The 16,018-nt window shown below is 37.5% G+C and overlaps 2 protein-coding genes across 6 annotated transcripts in view; both read left to right on the top strand.

Annotated features, from left to right (window-relative positions):
- Positions 1 to 16,018, top strand: part of LOC145546554 (uncharacterized) — a 590,051-nt gene that overhangs the window by 23,758 nt on the left and 550,275 nt on the right. The gene's annotated exons all lie outside the window — the stretch shown is intronic.
- TDRD15 (tudor domain containing 15) overlaps positions 1 to 16,018 on the top strand; it is a 43,641-nt gene that overhangs the window by 23,758 nt on the left and 3,865 nt on the right. For 2 of the 5 annotated variants that reach the window (XM_081593656.1, XM_081593658.1), the window contains exon 4: positions 473 to 539. The exons of 2 other annotated variants lie outside the window; for them this stretch is intronic. In XM_081593656.1, the coding sequence (XP_081449782.1) occupies positions 473 to 531 (59 nt within the window). In that variant the 3' untranslated portion in view covers positions 532 to 539. Of the gene's footprint in view, positions 1 to 472; positions 582 to 16,018 lie in introns of all 5 variants that reach the window. One more of the 5 variants, XR_014082999.1, reaches the window with a different exon arrangement.

The following is a 16,018-nucleotide window of genomic DNA, read 5'->3' on the forward strand; positions in this document are numbered from 1 at the left end:
ATAAAGGTACTATACTTACTTTGAAAATATTTGGGAAATGATAACTTTGAAAAAATTCTGATGCTACTCTGTAAGAAATGTTTAGAACAATGTATGCATGTGCACACATCATACCTAACAGTGTGAGATTAATGGTAGTTTTTAATAGATTAATGGTTAAATTTCTATTTTGAAGGTAGGACTTATGATTAAGAGATAATTATTGTTTTAAATAAGCATTGGAATAGGCTGTACGTGTTTCACAGTGATTATAATTGTTTAAGAAAGCTATTTTATGTTTATATATGGTTATTTACATTTTGATGTATGCATAATTTTTTTATGCTGTATTTCATATCTTTACATTTTATATTGGGACTTTTAGGAATTATGTAGAAATTATATTTATGTCAAATCTTGAGTAACTATTAATAGAACCCATAATGCTCTGAAAATTGTATTCATCATGTTCATTTTTTGTTTGCTTTTTCAGGAGAGGGAGAAGAAAGTTCAGATGGTTTATGCATCAATCTGGCAACAGATGATACATAGGATACACAGTAATTGCTATATTTAGATGTTCCAGATATATTTTAAAAGTTGTAAGGGTAGAACAATTTCTAATATATTAAAACTGTTAAAATAATCTAGATTGTTCAGATTATTTTCTCAGGAGACATTAACTAGAATGTTAGAGAAATTTTTTGACACCAAGAATTGTTATTTGCTGTAAAAAGTGTTACTTAGGAAATGTGGTTCACCTCTAAAGTATCTTGAAAAAATTTTATTCGAGAAATAATTTTTACACATGCTTTTACAGTCATTAGATAATATCATTTCAATATTTTTCAGCTGTCTTCGCTGACTGATGTCTGTGTTTCAGTTGCTACTTTGTAGGGTCCTAAATGCAATCCTGGGTTATATGCAGAGTTAACACTGTGTAACTGTATCCCCTGGGAAGTAGAGGTGCTTATAGGACTGACATTTATCAGAAGGTCAGAGTTAATCCTATCGTTCCATCTTTTTAGCTCTTACTATGGTGTTTTTCTTCCTTTTATTTTATCATTATATCTATTTTTAATTTGGGTTTGGGTTTATTGCTTGTGGATATTTGTGATGTGTGGGTATTTGTGACATTAAAGAACATCCTTCTCTAGTGGTAGAAGTATAGATATTGTCAGAGCATTTACCTGTGAATTGGAATTTATTTTGGAAGTAAATATTGTTGCTCAGTTGGTAACGAATCCGCCTGCAGTGCAGGAGACCTGGGTTTGATCCTTGGGTCGGGAAGATCCCTGGAGAAGGAAATGGCAACCCACTCCATTTCTCTTGCCTGGAGAGTTCCATGGACAGAGGAGCCTGGCGTGCTACAGTCCATGGGATTGCAGAGTTGGACACGGATGTATGACTATGTTCAGTTCAAATATTTATTAGGCAAATTCAGCGTTTTGGTGCAAAGATAGAACCTAAAATTATACAAGTGTGCTTAAGAGTCAGTGTAAATCGAATAGTTTTGAAAAACTAGAGATCTAGGGATACAAAGAATTTTGTGAAAAACTTAAATTTTCAAAACTGGCTAAGGACAATAAACTTTGTCCTTTGTATATATATATTGAGTGTTGAATATGTGTTGATATTATTTTTTGAGCCTAGGAAATAATTTCCAGAAATACAATTTATGAATATATTGGCATTTAAATTTGGTATCCTGAAAGTTAGTTTATTCAAGGCAGGCAGACATTATGTATATACTTTTACATTATGAGTTAATATCTAGTTGTGATTATTTTAGAAAGAGTTTTAACATTTACTCATTCTTACCTAATTTTTTTGAATAATTTTGTGTTCAGTTCAGTCGCTCAGTCGTGTCCGACTCTTTGCGACCCTATGAATCGCAGCACGCCAGGCCTTCCTGTCCATCACCAACTCCCAGAGTTTACCCAAACCCATGTCCATCAAGTCAGTGATGCCATCCAACCATCTCATCCTCTGTCGTCCTCTTCTCCTCCTGCCCCCAATCCTTCCCAGCATTAGAGTCTTTTCCAATGAGTCAACTCTTTGCATGAGGTGCCCAAAGTATTGGAGTTTCAGCTTCAACATCAGTCCTTCCAATGAACACACAGGACTGATCTCCTTTAGGATGGACTGGTTGGATCTCCTTACAGTCCAAGGGACCCTCAAGAGTCTTCTCCAACACCACAGTTCAAAAGCATCAATTCTTCGGCGCTCAGCTTTTTTCACCGTCCAACTCTCACATCCATACATGACCACTGGAAAAACCATAGCCTTGACTAGACGGACCTTTGTTGGCAAAGTAATGTCTCTGCTTTTAAATATGCTATCTAGGTTGGCCATAACCTTCCTTCCAAGGAGTAAGCGTCTTTTAAATTTCATGGCTGCAATCACCATCAGCAGTGATTTTGGAGCCCCCCAAAATAAAGTCAGCCACTGTTTCCACTGTTTCCCCATCTATTTCCCATGAAGTGATGGGACCAGATGCCATGATCTTAGTTTTCTGAACGTTGAGCTTTAAGCCAACTTTTTCACTCTCCTCTTTCACTTTCATCAGGAGGCTCTTTAGTTCTTCTTCACTTTCTGCCATAAAGGTTGTGTCCTCTGCATATCTGAGGTTATTGATATTTCTCCCAGCAATCTTGATTCCAGCTTGTGTTTCTTCCAGCCCAGCGTTTCTCATGATGTACTCTGCATATAAGTTAAATAAGCAGGGTGACAATATACAGCGTTGATGTACTCCTTTTCCTATTTGGAACCAGTCTGTTGTTCCATGTCCAGTTCTAACTGTTGCTCCTGACCTGCATACAGGTTTCTCAAGATACAGATCAGATTGTCTGGTATTCCCATCTCTTTCAGAATTTCCCACAGTTTATTGTGATCCACACAGTCAAAGGCTTTGGCTAGTCAATAAAGCAGAAATAGCTGGGAAAAGAAGAGAAGTGAAAAGCAAAGGAGAAAAGGAAAGATATTCCCATCTGAATGCAGAGTTCCAAAGAATAGGAAGGAGAGATAAGAAAGCCTTCCTCAGCGATCAATGCAAAGAAATAGAGGAAAACAGCAGATTGGGAAAGACTAGAGATGTCTTCAAGAAAATTAGAGATACCAAGGGAACATTTCATGCAAAGATGGGCTCGATAAAGGACAGAAATGGTATGGACCTAACAGAAGCAGAAGATAATAAGAAGAGGTGTCAAGAATACACAGAAGAACTGTACAAAAAAGATCTTCACGACCCAGATAATCACGATGGTGTGATCACTCACCTAGAGCCAGACATCCTGGAATGTGAAGTCAAGTGGGCCTTAGAAAGCATCACTACAAACAACGCTAGTGGAGGTGATGGAATTCCAGTTGAGCTATTTCAAATCCTAAAAGATGATGCTGTGAAAGTGCTGTACTCGATATGCCAGCAAATTTGGAAAACTCAGCAGTAGCCACAGGACTGGAAAAGGTCAGTTTTCATTCCAATCCCAAAGAAAGGCAATGCCGAAGAATGCTCAAAGTACCGCACAGTTGCACTCATCTCACACGCTAGTAAAGTAATGCTCAAAATTCTCCAAGCCAGGCTTCAGCAATACGTGAACCATGAACTTTCAGATGTTCAAGCTGGTTATAGAAAAGTCAGAGGAACCAGAGATCAAATTGCCAATATCCGCTGGATCATTGAAAAAAAATTTTGTGTTACTTGCCCTCAAACCTCACTAGATCTTAAAGATTATTTACTACAGTTTAGAAGAGTGCTTCTATTGGAAAAATAATTCACTCTACATAAATTCTATGACTGTTGTATCTCTGGGTTGCTTTTGTTCTTGTGTGAGGTTTTTGTTTTTTTTTAATGATTTGATTAGTTTTAAAGAATTTGAATGCTAAAGTAAGATAAAGTAATAATAATGAATTTTGGGGTACTAATTTAATCACAAAGGCTGCATACTCCTTTAGATTTTTAGAATTCTTTTAACTTCATTTATGTCTTAACTGTCTAGTATTTTATGTTTGGAAATGATCAGAAATGAACAGACTTATTCACAGCATTTAAATTAATTAATCCTGTAGAAAATATTTTTTCAAGTCTGCATTTTAGTTAATTCCTAATTGATTCCTTTTCTATTTGGACAGAAGTCCCTGATAGCTTAGTTGGTAAAGAATCTACCTGCAATGCAGGAGACCCCAGTTCAATTCCTGGGTTGGGAAGATCCACTGGAGAAGGGATAGGCTACCCACTCCAGTATTCTTGGGCTTCCTTTGTGGCTCAGCTGGTAAAGAATCCACCTTCAATGTGGGAGACCTGGGTTCGATCCCTGGGTTGAGAAGATCCCCCAGAGAAGGGAACGGCTACCCACTCCAATATTCTGGCCTCGAGAATTCCATGGACTATATAGTCCATGCGGTTGCAAAGAGTTGGACATGACTGAGCGACTTTCATTTTTACTTCTCAATACAGAAAGTAACTGAAGATATGATTAAAATAAGGTTTCCTTTTTTTTAAGATAAATAGTGCTAAGTTGTGTATGTATTAACTTCATAACTTTTTCTGATTTTAATAAGAATATTGAGCTCTAATATTTTAAATGATAAAACTTTCTTGTTATTAATGAATATTATTTGTGTACACCCAAGGAAAATTATTTTTGTTTTGTGTATTGAATGTTGTGAGTTAAATTTTTTCACTGTAAAATGTGATACTTCCTAAACAGTATATGTGTGTGTTTATGTTTTAACAAAATCATGCCATATGCATATTTTGATGAAAAATTTAATTCATTTAATTTTATTTGCAAAGATAGTTCTTACTCGAACACATTATAGTTTCATATGTTTAAAAATAGATTTGTCTTCTCAGAAAACAGACTTTTAAAAATATCTTTCATCCTTTTCACTTTTAAGGGGAATGCTGGCTTTTTAAAAATTGAAGCTCTCTTTTAAAACATTTTTTTGGTTTCTACTCTGAATATAATTCTCATCCATTTTCAGAAGTCTCCAGCATTATATTTTTATCTCTATTTGACTTTTAGAATAATTTTTCTTGGTATGGATATCATAATATAACCTAGATATATTTAAGATTCTAATAGTCATTCCCCTTTGGATATGATGCATTAACATCTTCGTGTGAACCCTAAGTAATAGTTGTAATATATTTCCTTAGTTTTGTCATAATTTTTTAGTAATCATAAAGTGATCAGTTGCTGACTAAAGCTACTTTTGTCATAATGCTTTTGTGTAGCACAGTGTATTTATTTCTGTCTTTATGTCCTTGAACATAATGATCTTTGAATATCTTCTCATTACTAAATCATCATCCTTTTTAAACTCATTATATTCTTCTTATGGTGCCTTCATTCATCAAAAGTTTTGAAAGTTACTGTATTAGATATAGGAGATAGAAAAATAAGTCAAATTCTACTTCTTAAAGATATGTCTATTATAGTGGTGAAAATGAATTTATAAACATTTATTCTAAAGATTGATATGTAGTATGCAGTAAAGATATACAAGAGGTGTTTTACACCTACAGAGGATGGTTTATCTAACTGCCTAGGATTGAGGAACCAGTTAAAAACTTACAGAGGTATAATGTGTGAGCCTGATTCTTAAACGGTGTGGTATAGTTTGCTAGGGAACTTAGGCAGGAGTACAGGGAAGGAAATTACAGAAAGCATAGTACAGCCAAGTAACGCTGACTCACTACAAACACACTACTTTTGTTTTGATTCCCAAGGCCTGAGGGGAGGTAGCTGATGGGTATGGGGTTTCTCTTTGGGGTGATGAAAAATGTTGTGAAGTTCATTGGTGATAGCAGTTGCACAACTCTGAATATACCGAAACTCACTGAGTTTTACACTTTAAAAAAATAAATTTTATGACAAGTGAAATCTTAGTTAAACTGCTTAAATTACATGTATGATGCATATGTATAGCTTATGAATTAAGTAAGCTGTCCTTTGAAACTGTTGAAGAAAGAAATGTAATGAATAGTTCTGATATTTGTTGCAAGGATTTCAAAACTAAATGAAATATCAAACCTCAAGTTTTTTTTTTTTTTTTAAGACCCAGGAAAGGGAACACACCATCCTGAACCAAGAGCATTCTTTGCATGTCATCATTAGTTATTGGCATATAATTGATTTTTAAACCTTTGTTATTTTAAAGTGTAGCATAAGCAAAACTGCACCAAACAGAATTATGCAGTTGGAGGGATTACTTCTGATTGAACACTGATGTAACCACTACACATTTAAGAATAGAACATTGCCAAAACTTCAGAAGTTCTTTCCCTCTCCTTTTTTGATATTTATGCCTTCTGCAACTGAACTGTTTTCTTGGCTGTTGTGTATTTCCCTTCTTACTTTTATGTTTTAAAAAGTTTTACCACCTAATATTGCCAACAATAAAGAAGTAATGTTGCTTTCTTTTCTTTTAATGGTTATGTGTGGAAATCATGGTCTGTTTTTGTATCTGTAATTTGCTTTTGCAGTTTTTTAGATGTTAAGATTCATCCATTTCATGTATAGCTGTAGTTCATTTTCTTTTTCAAATTTGTTTTCAAAACAATTTTTATTGTAGTTAATTTACAGTATTAAGTTTCAGGTGTGCAACATAGTGGTTCAGTATTTTGATAGATTATATTTAAAGTTATTACAGAAAAATGGCTATATTTGCATACTTTCATACATTGTAATTTGTACCTCTTAATCCCCAACCCCTATCTTCTGCCCCCCCCCAACATTGGTAACCACTAGTTCTCTGTATCTGTGAGTCTGTTTTGTCATCACATTCATTTGTGTTAATTTTTAGATTCCACATAAAAGTAATAAAGTGTTTGTCTTTCTCTGGCTTATTTCACTAAGCATAATACTCTCTAGGTTCATCCATGTTTTTGCAGATGACAGAATTTAATTCCTTTTAATGAATAATATCCCATATTGTGTTTTTGTGTGTGTGTGTGTGTGTACATACCACTATTTCTTTATTTGTTATTCTGTTGGTGGACTGCTTCCTTATCTTGGATATTGTAAATAATGCTGCTGTGGACATTGGAGTACATATCTTTTTGAACTACTATATTTATTTTTTCATATATATACCTAGCAGTGGAATTCCTGCATCATTTGGTAGTTCTATTTTTAGTTTTCTGAGGAACCTCCAGAGAAATTGTGCCAGTTTACCTTCCCAGCAGCAGTGCACAAGGGTTCCTTTTTCTCTACACCCTCACCAACGTTTGTTGTTTGTATTTGTGATGATAGCCATTTTGACAGTTGTGATGTGATCTTGTTTTGATTTGCGTTTCTCTGATTAGTAGTGTTGAGCATTTTTTCATGTACTGGTTGGCCATCTGTATATTTTTGGAAAAAGTGGCTATTCAGGTCGTCCGCACATTTTTAATCATGTTTGCTTTCTCATGTTGAGTTGATTGGGCTGTTTATTTTGGATATTAACCCTTTATCAGTCATATCATTTGCAAATATTTCTCCTATTCCATAGGTTATCTTTTTGCTAATGGCTTCCTTTATGTGAAGAAGCTTTTATGTTTAGTCAGGTCCCATTTGTTTATTTTTGCTTTTGTTTTCTTTGTTTTGCTGTGCTGTGCTTTGTCACTCAGTCATGTCCAACTCTTTGCCACCCCATGGACTCTAAGCTGCCAGGCTCCTCTGTCCATGGGGATTCTCCAGGCAAGAAGACTGGAGTGGGTAGCCATGCCTTCTTCCAGGGGATCTTCCCAACTCAGGGATCGAACCCAGCTCTACTGCATTGCAGGTGGATTCTTGACTGTCTGAGCCCTGGGAAAACTCAAGAATACTGGAGTGGGTAACCTATCCCTTCTCCAGGGGATCTTCCTGACCTAGGAATTAAACTGGGGTCTCCTGTATTGCTGGTGGATTCTTTACCAACTGAGCTACCGGGGAAGTCCTACTTTGTTTTGTGAGACAGATTTAAAAAAATAGTGTTACAGTTTATGTCACGGTGTCTTATTATATTTGGGTCTTTAATCAGTTTGGGTTTATTTTTGTATATGGTATGATAAAATGTTCAAATTTCCTTCTTTACATGTGGCCGCCCAGTTTTCCTGCTTGTTCAAGAGAGGATGTCTTCATTGTATGTTCTTGCCTTCTTTGTCATAGATGAATTGACTATTAGTGCTTTGGTTTATTTCTGAACTCTTTTCTGTTCCATTGATCTGTGTGTCTTTTTGTGCCAGTACCATACTAAAAGAAAGTGAAAGTTGCTCAGTCCTGTCTGACTCTCTAAGACCACCTGACTACACAGTCCATGAAATTCTCCAGGCCAGAATACTGGAGTGGGTAGCCATTCCCTTCTCCAGGGGGTCTTCCCTACCCAGGGATCAAACCCAGGTCTCCCACATTAGAGGCGGATTCTTTGCTAGTTGAACCATCAGGAAAACTCAAGAATACTGGAGTGGGTAGCCTGTTCCTTCTCCAGGGGATCCTCCTTACCCAGGAATTGAACTGAGGTCTTCTCCTTTACCAGCTGAGCTACCAGGGAAGCCCATGTACCATGGTTTTTGTACCAGTCTGTTTTTGATTAATTTTGTTAATGGGGAGTTTTAGTCTGTAGTTTTTTTTTTTTTCTTTTCTTCCTTGTGATGTTTAGTTTGGATATGGCATATAGTTCTTGCCTGGAGAATCCCGGGGACGGGGGAGCCTGGTGGGCTACCGTCTATGGGGTCGCACAGAGTCGGACACGACTGAAGTGACTTAGCAGCAGCAGCAGCAAAAGAATGACTTGGGAAATATTTCCTCCTCTATTGTGTGAAGAATTTTATGTAGGATTGGTATTATTTCTTCCTTTAAAATTTGACAGAATTTGCCAGTAAAGCTCTTTGAGCCTGGGCTTTTCTTGATAAGAAGTGCTAATTCCTACTTCAGTTTCTTTGCTTGTTATAGGTGTGTTCAGATTTTTTTTTTTCTAAGTCAGTTTTGGTTATTTCTGTCATTCTAGGAATTTGTTCGTTTCACCCACATTATCTAGTCTGTTTACATAAATTTGCTCTAGGAAATATTTTAGGGGTGCCTTCCAGGGCCTGTGGAGAATGGGTAGAACTTCTGTGCTAAGAGCTGAAATTGGCTGCTGTTAACTGCAGTTCACACCCTATTCAGACTTTTTGCTTGGCAGTTGTAAGCAACTTAGATTATTTTAAATGTTTCTGTAATAGACGTATTTAATACTGTAGACTTGTTTTAAGAATTCTTCAGCTGCATCTTGTAAATTTTGAAGTGTTTGTTTTCATTTTCGAAGTTATTTTCTAATATATTTTAATTTATATTAATTTGGCTCTTAATAACAATGAATTTTTTCAGTTTTTGTCTTTCTATGACTTTTTATTTTGCTACTTTAAAAACTAATTAGAGGCGTGTTTTCATATCATATACACTTTTCAAGTGTAGAATTCAATGGTTTTTTTTTGGTAATTAAAAAAATTGTGAACTGTTACCAGAAATAATTTTTATAACATTTTTATCATCCACTATCATTTCTGCTCACATTAATCCTTGCATTTCATTGTGTGAATACACTTAAGTTTTAGCTGTTCCTAAGTTTCAGCTATTATGATTAGTGCTGCTAAAAAGATATGTTTATAAGCATTTATGTGAATATATGTGTTCCTTTCTCTTGGCTATATATCTGAGTAGAATTACTGGATCATATGGTAAATTTATGTTTAACATATAAAGAATCACTGAACTGTTTTCCTAAGTGGGTGCACCATTCTTACATTTCTACTAGTCATATGTATGCACCTGATTCTCTGTATCTTTATCAATATTTGTTACCTGCCATTTTTATTCTTGCCACATTAGTATATGTGAAATGCTGTTTTCTGGTTTTAATTTGCATTTCACTAATGATATTGGGCATTTTTTCATATGGTTATTCAGTTCAGTTCAGTCGCTCAGTCGTGTCCAACTCTCTGCGACCCCATGAATTGCAGCACGCCAGGCCTCTCTGTCCATCACCAACTCCCGGAGTCCACCCAAACCCATGTTCATTGAGTCGGTGATGCCATCCAACCATCTCATCCTCTGTCGTCCCCTTCTCCTCCTGCCCCCAATCCTACCCAGCATTAGGGTCTTTTCCAATGAGTCAACTCTTCGCATGAGGTGGCCAAAGTATTGGAGCTTCAGCTTCAACATCAGACCTTCCAATGAACACCCAGGATTGATCTCTTTTAGGATGGATTGATTGGATCTCCTTGCAGTCCAAGGGACTCTCAAGAGTCTTCTCCAACACCATAGTTCAAAAGCATCAATTCTGCAGCGCTCAGCTTTCTTTATAGTCCAACTCTCACATCCATACATGACCACTGGAAAAACCATAGCCTTGACTAGACGGACTTTTGTTGGCAAAGTAATGTCTCTGCTTTTAAACATGCTATCTAGGTTGGCCATAACCTTCCTTCCAAGGAGTAAGCGTCTTTTAATTTCATGGCTGCAGTCACCATCAGCAGTGATTCTGGAGCCCAAAAAAGTAAAGTCTGACACTGTTTCCACTGTTTCCCCATCTATTTCCCATGGAGTGATGGGACCAGATGCCATGATCTTAGTTTTCTGAACGTTGAGCTTTAAGCCAACTTTTTCACTCTCCTCTTTCACCTTCATCAAGAGGCTCTTTAGTTCTTCTTCACTTTCTGCCATAAGGGTGGTGTCATCTGCATATCTGAGGTTATTGATATTTCTCCCGGCAATCTTGATTCCAGCTTGTGTTTCTTCCAGCCCAGCGTTTCTCATGATGTACTCTGCATATAAGTTAAATAAGCAGGGTGACAATATACAGCCTTGACGTACTCCTTTTCCTATTTGGAACCAGTCTGTTGTTCCATGTCCAGTTCTAACTGTTGCTTCCTGACCTGCATACAGGTTTCTCAAGAGACAGGTCAGATGGTCTGGTACTCCCATCTCTTTCAGAATTTTCCACAGTTTATTGTGATCCACACAGTCAAAGGCTTGGCACAGTCAATAAAGCAGAAATAGATGTTTTTCTGGAACTCTCTTGCTTTTTCGATGATCCAGCAGATATTGGCAATTTGATCTCTGGTTCCTCTGCCTTTTCTAAAACCAGCTTGAACATCTGGAAGTTCACGGTTCACGTATTGCTGAAGCCTGGCTTGGAGAATTTTGAGCATTACTTTACTAGCATGTGAGATGAGTGCAATTGTGCGGTAGTTTGAGCATTCTTTGGCATTGCCTTTCTTTGGGATTGGAACGAAAACTGACCTTTTCCAGTCCTGTGGCCACTGCTGAGTTTTCCAAATTTGCTGGCATATTGAGTGCAGTACTTTCACAGCATCACCTTTGAGGATTTGAAATAGCTCAACTGGAATTCCATCACCTCCACTAGCTTTGTTCGTAGTGATGCTTTCTAAGGCCCACTTGACTTCACATTCCAGGATGTCTGGCTCTAGGTGAGTGATCACACCATCGTGATTATCTGGGTCGTGAAGATCTTTTTTGTACAGTTCTTCTGTGTATTCTTGCCACCTCTTCTTAATATCTTCTGCTTCTGTTAGGTCCATACCATTTCTGTCCTTTATCGAGCCTATCTTTGCATGAAATGTTCCTTTGGTATCTCTAATTTTCTTGAAGAGGTCTCTAGTCTTTCCCAATCTGTTGTTTTCCTCTATTTGTTTGCACTGATCGCTGAGAAAGGCTTTCTTATCTCTCCTTCCTATTCTTTGGAACTCTGCATGCAGATGGGAATATCTTTTCTTTTCTCCTTTGCTTTTTGCTTCTCTTCTCTCCCCAGCTATCTGTAAGGCCTCCTCAGACAGCCATTTTGCTTTTTTGCATTTCTTTTCCATGGGTATTAGTCATTTGTATATCTTTTTTGTATAAATATGTCCAAACTTTTTCACTGTAAAGATATTTTTGTCTTTTTAGTGTTAAATAATAAAAGTTCTTTATATATTCTGGATACAAGCCCCTTATCCTGTATATGATTTACAAATATTTTTCCCCATTCTGTAGGTTATCTTTTTACTTCTTGATTGATGCTCTTTTGAAGCATGAGAGTTTTTAATTTTGGAGTTCAGTGTACCTGTTTTTTTCTGTTGTCACTTTTGCTTTCAGTGTCATATATAGCAAATCATTGTCTAATCCAGGATCATGAAGATTTACACATTTTTCCTGAGTTAGAATTTTAGCTCTTATGTTTAGATCTTTGATCTATTTTAAGTTAATTTTACATGTGGTGTAAAGTGGGGTCTGCATTTTTTTTTTTTTTTTGCAGATGGATTTCCAGTTTTTATAGCACCACTTATTAAAAAAAAAAGACTATTCTTTGCTTATTGAGTTGTTGTGGAAACAAATGTAAGGATTTATTTGGGGACTCTTAATTCTATTCCATTTATCTATATGACTAGTCTCATGCTGGTACCTCACTACTTTGATTATTACAGCTTTGGAGTATTTTTGATGTTAGAAAGGTAAGTCTTCAGAGTTTTTTTGTTTTTCCAATTTTTTGGCTCCATTGGCTCTATTACATTTTTATTTGAATTGGAGGATCATCTTGTAAATTTCCACGAAAAGCTAGCCAGAATTTTTATAAGCATTTGGTTGAATCTGTAGATTAATTTGGAGAGAATTGCTTTCTTAGCAGTATTATCTCTTCCAATTTGTGAACAGGGAGTATCTCTCCATTTGTTACTTAATTTCCCTCATCAGTGTTTGCAATTTTTAGTGCACAAGTCTTGAACTTCTTTTGTTTCTAAATATTTTATTCTTTTGATACTAAATTTTTAAGTTAATTTTTCCAGTTATTCATTGTTGGTCTATAGGAATACAGTTGATTTTGCATTTTGATCTTGTGTCTAGTGACCTTTCTGTCTTTTTCATTGGTTCTAAATTGTACATGTGTATATATGTACATGTGTGTGCCTTTGGATTTTCTGCATAGAGGATAGTGTCATTTACAACTAAATATTCTTCCCTTTCGAGTTTAGATGCCTTTCTTATCAGATTACATGAGGTAGAACTTTCAATATAATGTTGAAAAGTTGTGAGAGCACACATCCAGGCTTTGTAGTCTATCGTAGAGGAAAGGCCTTCTGTCTTTTCACCACTAGGTATGATATTTGTGGTAGGTATCTTAACGTCTAATCACGTTGTGCAAATCCTTTCTATTCTGAGTTTATTGAGAATTTCATCATGAATAGATGGCTGATTTAACTGATTATTTTCTCTTGGTTATTGATCAGTCTTTCCTGCCTTTTTTTTTTAATTACATGATGGATGGTGTGAATATATATTGTAGTAGCTTTGGGGTTATGTTATTTTCTTCTTAAGGTTTTAAAGTTTTTGTTCTGATAGGTAGATAAACTGCAAATACATCACCTGAATCCTATCAAGATTTAGTTTAAGGAAAGATCTATTTCAGTTTTGTTTCTCCACTTTGTTCATGGTCCCTACTTCTATAGCATGAGTTTTCTTGGGTCTGAACTGAATGCCAAAGTTGTTTTATGGGGTGCTTATGCTCTAGTTTGGCCCCAAATGCGAAATCTTTCAAGCACTCTTGTTACCTCTAGAATTTCTTTTCAGCTTCAACTTCTTACCAGAACCACACCAATTAGAATCTTGCCCTGTAAATTTGCAGTTTAGGATTTGGCTAAGGACTAAGGGATTACCATGTAAGCCTGAGGGATTCACTCTTTCTGGCCCTCCGCAGTATGGCGTTGCTGATTCCACCTACCACAAGATGCATTGAACTTTGATTTCTGCATCCTTAATTTAGCAAAACTACTGTCCTGTGCTTGCATTTTCTGAACTATGGCCTGTGTAATTTTCCGAGGGAGAGAACTTGGATGACTACGGGGATTCTCTTGTGTCTTCTTTCTTATAGCCCTTCATGGGTGCTTGAAGATTTTGTATATTTGTTCTTGGTTTTGTCTGCAGTTGTGTTTAGTAGGAGGATAAGTCTAATACCAGGTACTCATAGCCAAGACCAGAATTTTCTAGTTTTTCATTAACTTTTACCATTGGACAGCTCAAGTTTCTGTTTATATGCTTGGTATTTTGGTTACGTTTCTTGGTCTTGAAGAAGTAGTCTTAGATAACGAATGTCCTGTGGAACCCAGAGGCATGCTCCCCTCTGGTTACCAGAGCCATACGCTCTAAGAGTGCCCCCTCTGTGTGCTGTGTGGTCCCTTCTGTTGTGGCAAGGGCTGCTGTGGGCACAGTGGTAGGTGGTATTGGCCCCTGGCACAGTTGACTGCAGTCTGCATCAAGTGGCTGCAGGTTTACTAGAGGGTGGGGTAGGCTTCCTGTGTGGTTGGCTCTGTGGCCCAAGAGGGCTTGGGACTATTGCTGGCTCACAAGAGGATAATTCATTATTCTGCACTGTCTGTGTGGCTTCTGGCAGCTTGGGGCTAGGGCGGGCCTTGGTCCTAGCAGGGTTTCCTGTGTTGTCTGGAGTTTGGGAGCTGGGCTGGGTCCTAGAGTAGCTGACTATGGGGGCTCTGGGAGCTCAGGTTTTGTACTAGCCTGCTGGTGGACAGGTAAGCCACTAACACTCACAGGCTAGAGGGAGGATCCAAAGTGGCACTTGCCAGCACCAGTGTCCTCTTAGAAGAAGGTCTCCAGATGGCTGCTGACAGCATCTGTGTCTCCGGGGGGTGGGGTTCCCCATTGCCTCCCATCTCTATGGGTGGGAGGCTCTCTAGGATTAACAACAGGTGAGTCCTTTCAGATCACTGTCTTTGTGCTGGGACTCAGAGCCTGTGAGATTTTGCATGTGACTTTTTAAGCATCAGGTCTCTGTTTCCTATAGGTTTCCAGCTCACCTGAACAAAAACCCTGCTGGTTTTCAAAGCCAGGTTTTCTGATGCCTCGTTTTCCCTTTGCAGGACCCTTAGACTGGGGAGCCTGATGTGCTCAGACACCTCACTCCTTAAGGAGGAGACCTCTATGATTGCAGTATTCCTCTGTGTGTTGCTGAAATGGAGATATGGGTCCTGACTATACTGTTTCTCCACTCCTGCCCTGTATTATTGTGTTTCTGCCTATATGTCTTTAGTTGTTGAAAATATTTTCTGCTAGTCTTTAAGTTGATATCCTATCATATGATATCATAGATGTCATAGACGGTTGCTCCAGTAAGTAGTTCTAATTGTGGTGTGTCTATGGAAGGAGGGGATTCAGTGTCTTCCTGCCCTGCCATCTTAGCTACCTCTCCTCAACAAATGCCCATCATTCTTACTGATTATAGTAAACCCACAATAAAGGTAGCATGAAAATTGAAAGTGAAAGTCGCTCAGTCGTGTCCAACTCTTTGCGACTCCATGGACTCTAGCCCACCAGTCTGCTCTGTCCATGGAATTCTCCAAGCTAGAATACTGGTGTGGGTAGCCGTTCCCTTTTCCAGGGGATCTTCCCAAACCAGGGATTGAATCAGGTCTCCCACATTGCAGGCAGATTCTTTACCATCTGAACCACCAAGGAAGCCCCATATTTCACTTTAATTCCTGGCATGCTGATAATAGTCACTACAGAGCCTTTGCCACAGTATATTTCTTTTTTTTTTTTTCCTTTTAATTGAAGGATAATTGCTTTACACTATTGCGTTGGTTTCTGCCATACCTCAGCGTAAATCAGTCATAGGTATACATATGTCCCCTCCCTCCCACCCTTCTAGGCTGTTGCAGAGCCCTGGTGTGAGTTCCCTGAGTCATTCCAGAGTCATCCCAATGTATTTGTTAAATCAGTTGTGAAAAAGATGTTCTTTGAATGTTTCTTGGGAACTAGGGAATTAGTGAACAAGTCACATAATAAATACACTTGCATTGTTATATCCCTGTGAATTTCTTCTATATCAAAGGTTTTCAAACTGTATATATCCTATCCCTGGAGGATTTGTTAAAACAGGGATTTCTGGGTCCCGGTGCCAAAATTTCTGATTTAGTAGCTCTGAAGGAGACCTGAGAATTTTCTTTGTAAACAATCCCTAGGTAATGGTAGTGTTGCTGGTCTGAGGAGGGGCGTCATTTGAGAATTGTTTTATATTATACAAATAGAAC

This window comes from Giraffa tippelskirchi, chromosome 4 (genome assembly GCF_054371585.1).
Source record: "Giraffa tippelskirchi isolate mGirTip1 chromosome 4, T2T-mGirTip1v1.2.pri, whole genome shotgun sequence".
NCBI lineage: Eukaryota > Metazoa > Chordata > Mammalia > Artiodactyla > Giraffidae > Giraffa > Giraffa tippelskirchi.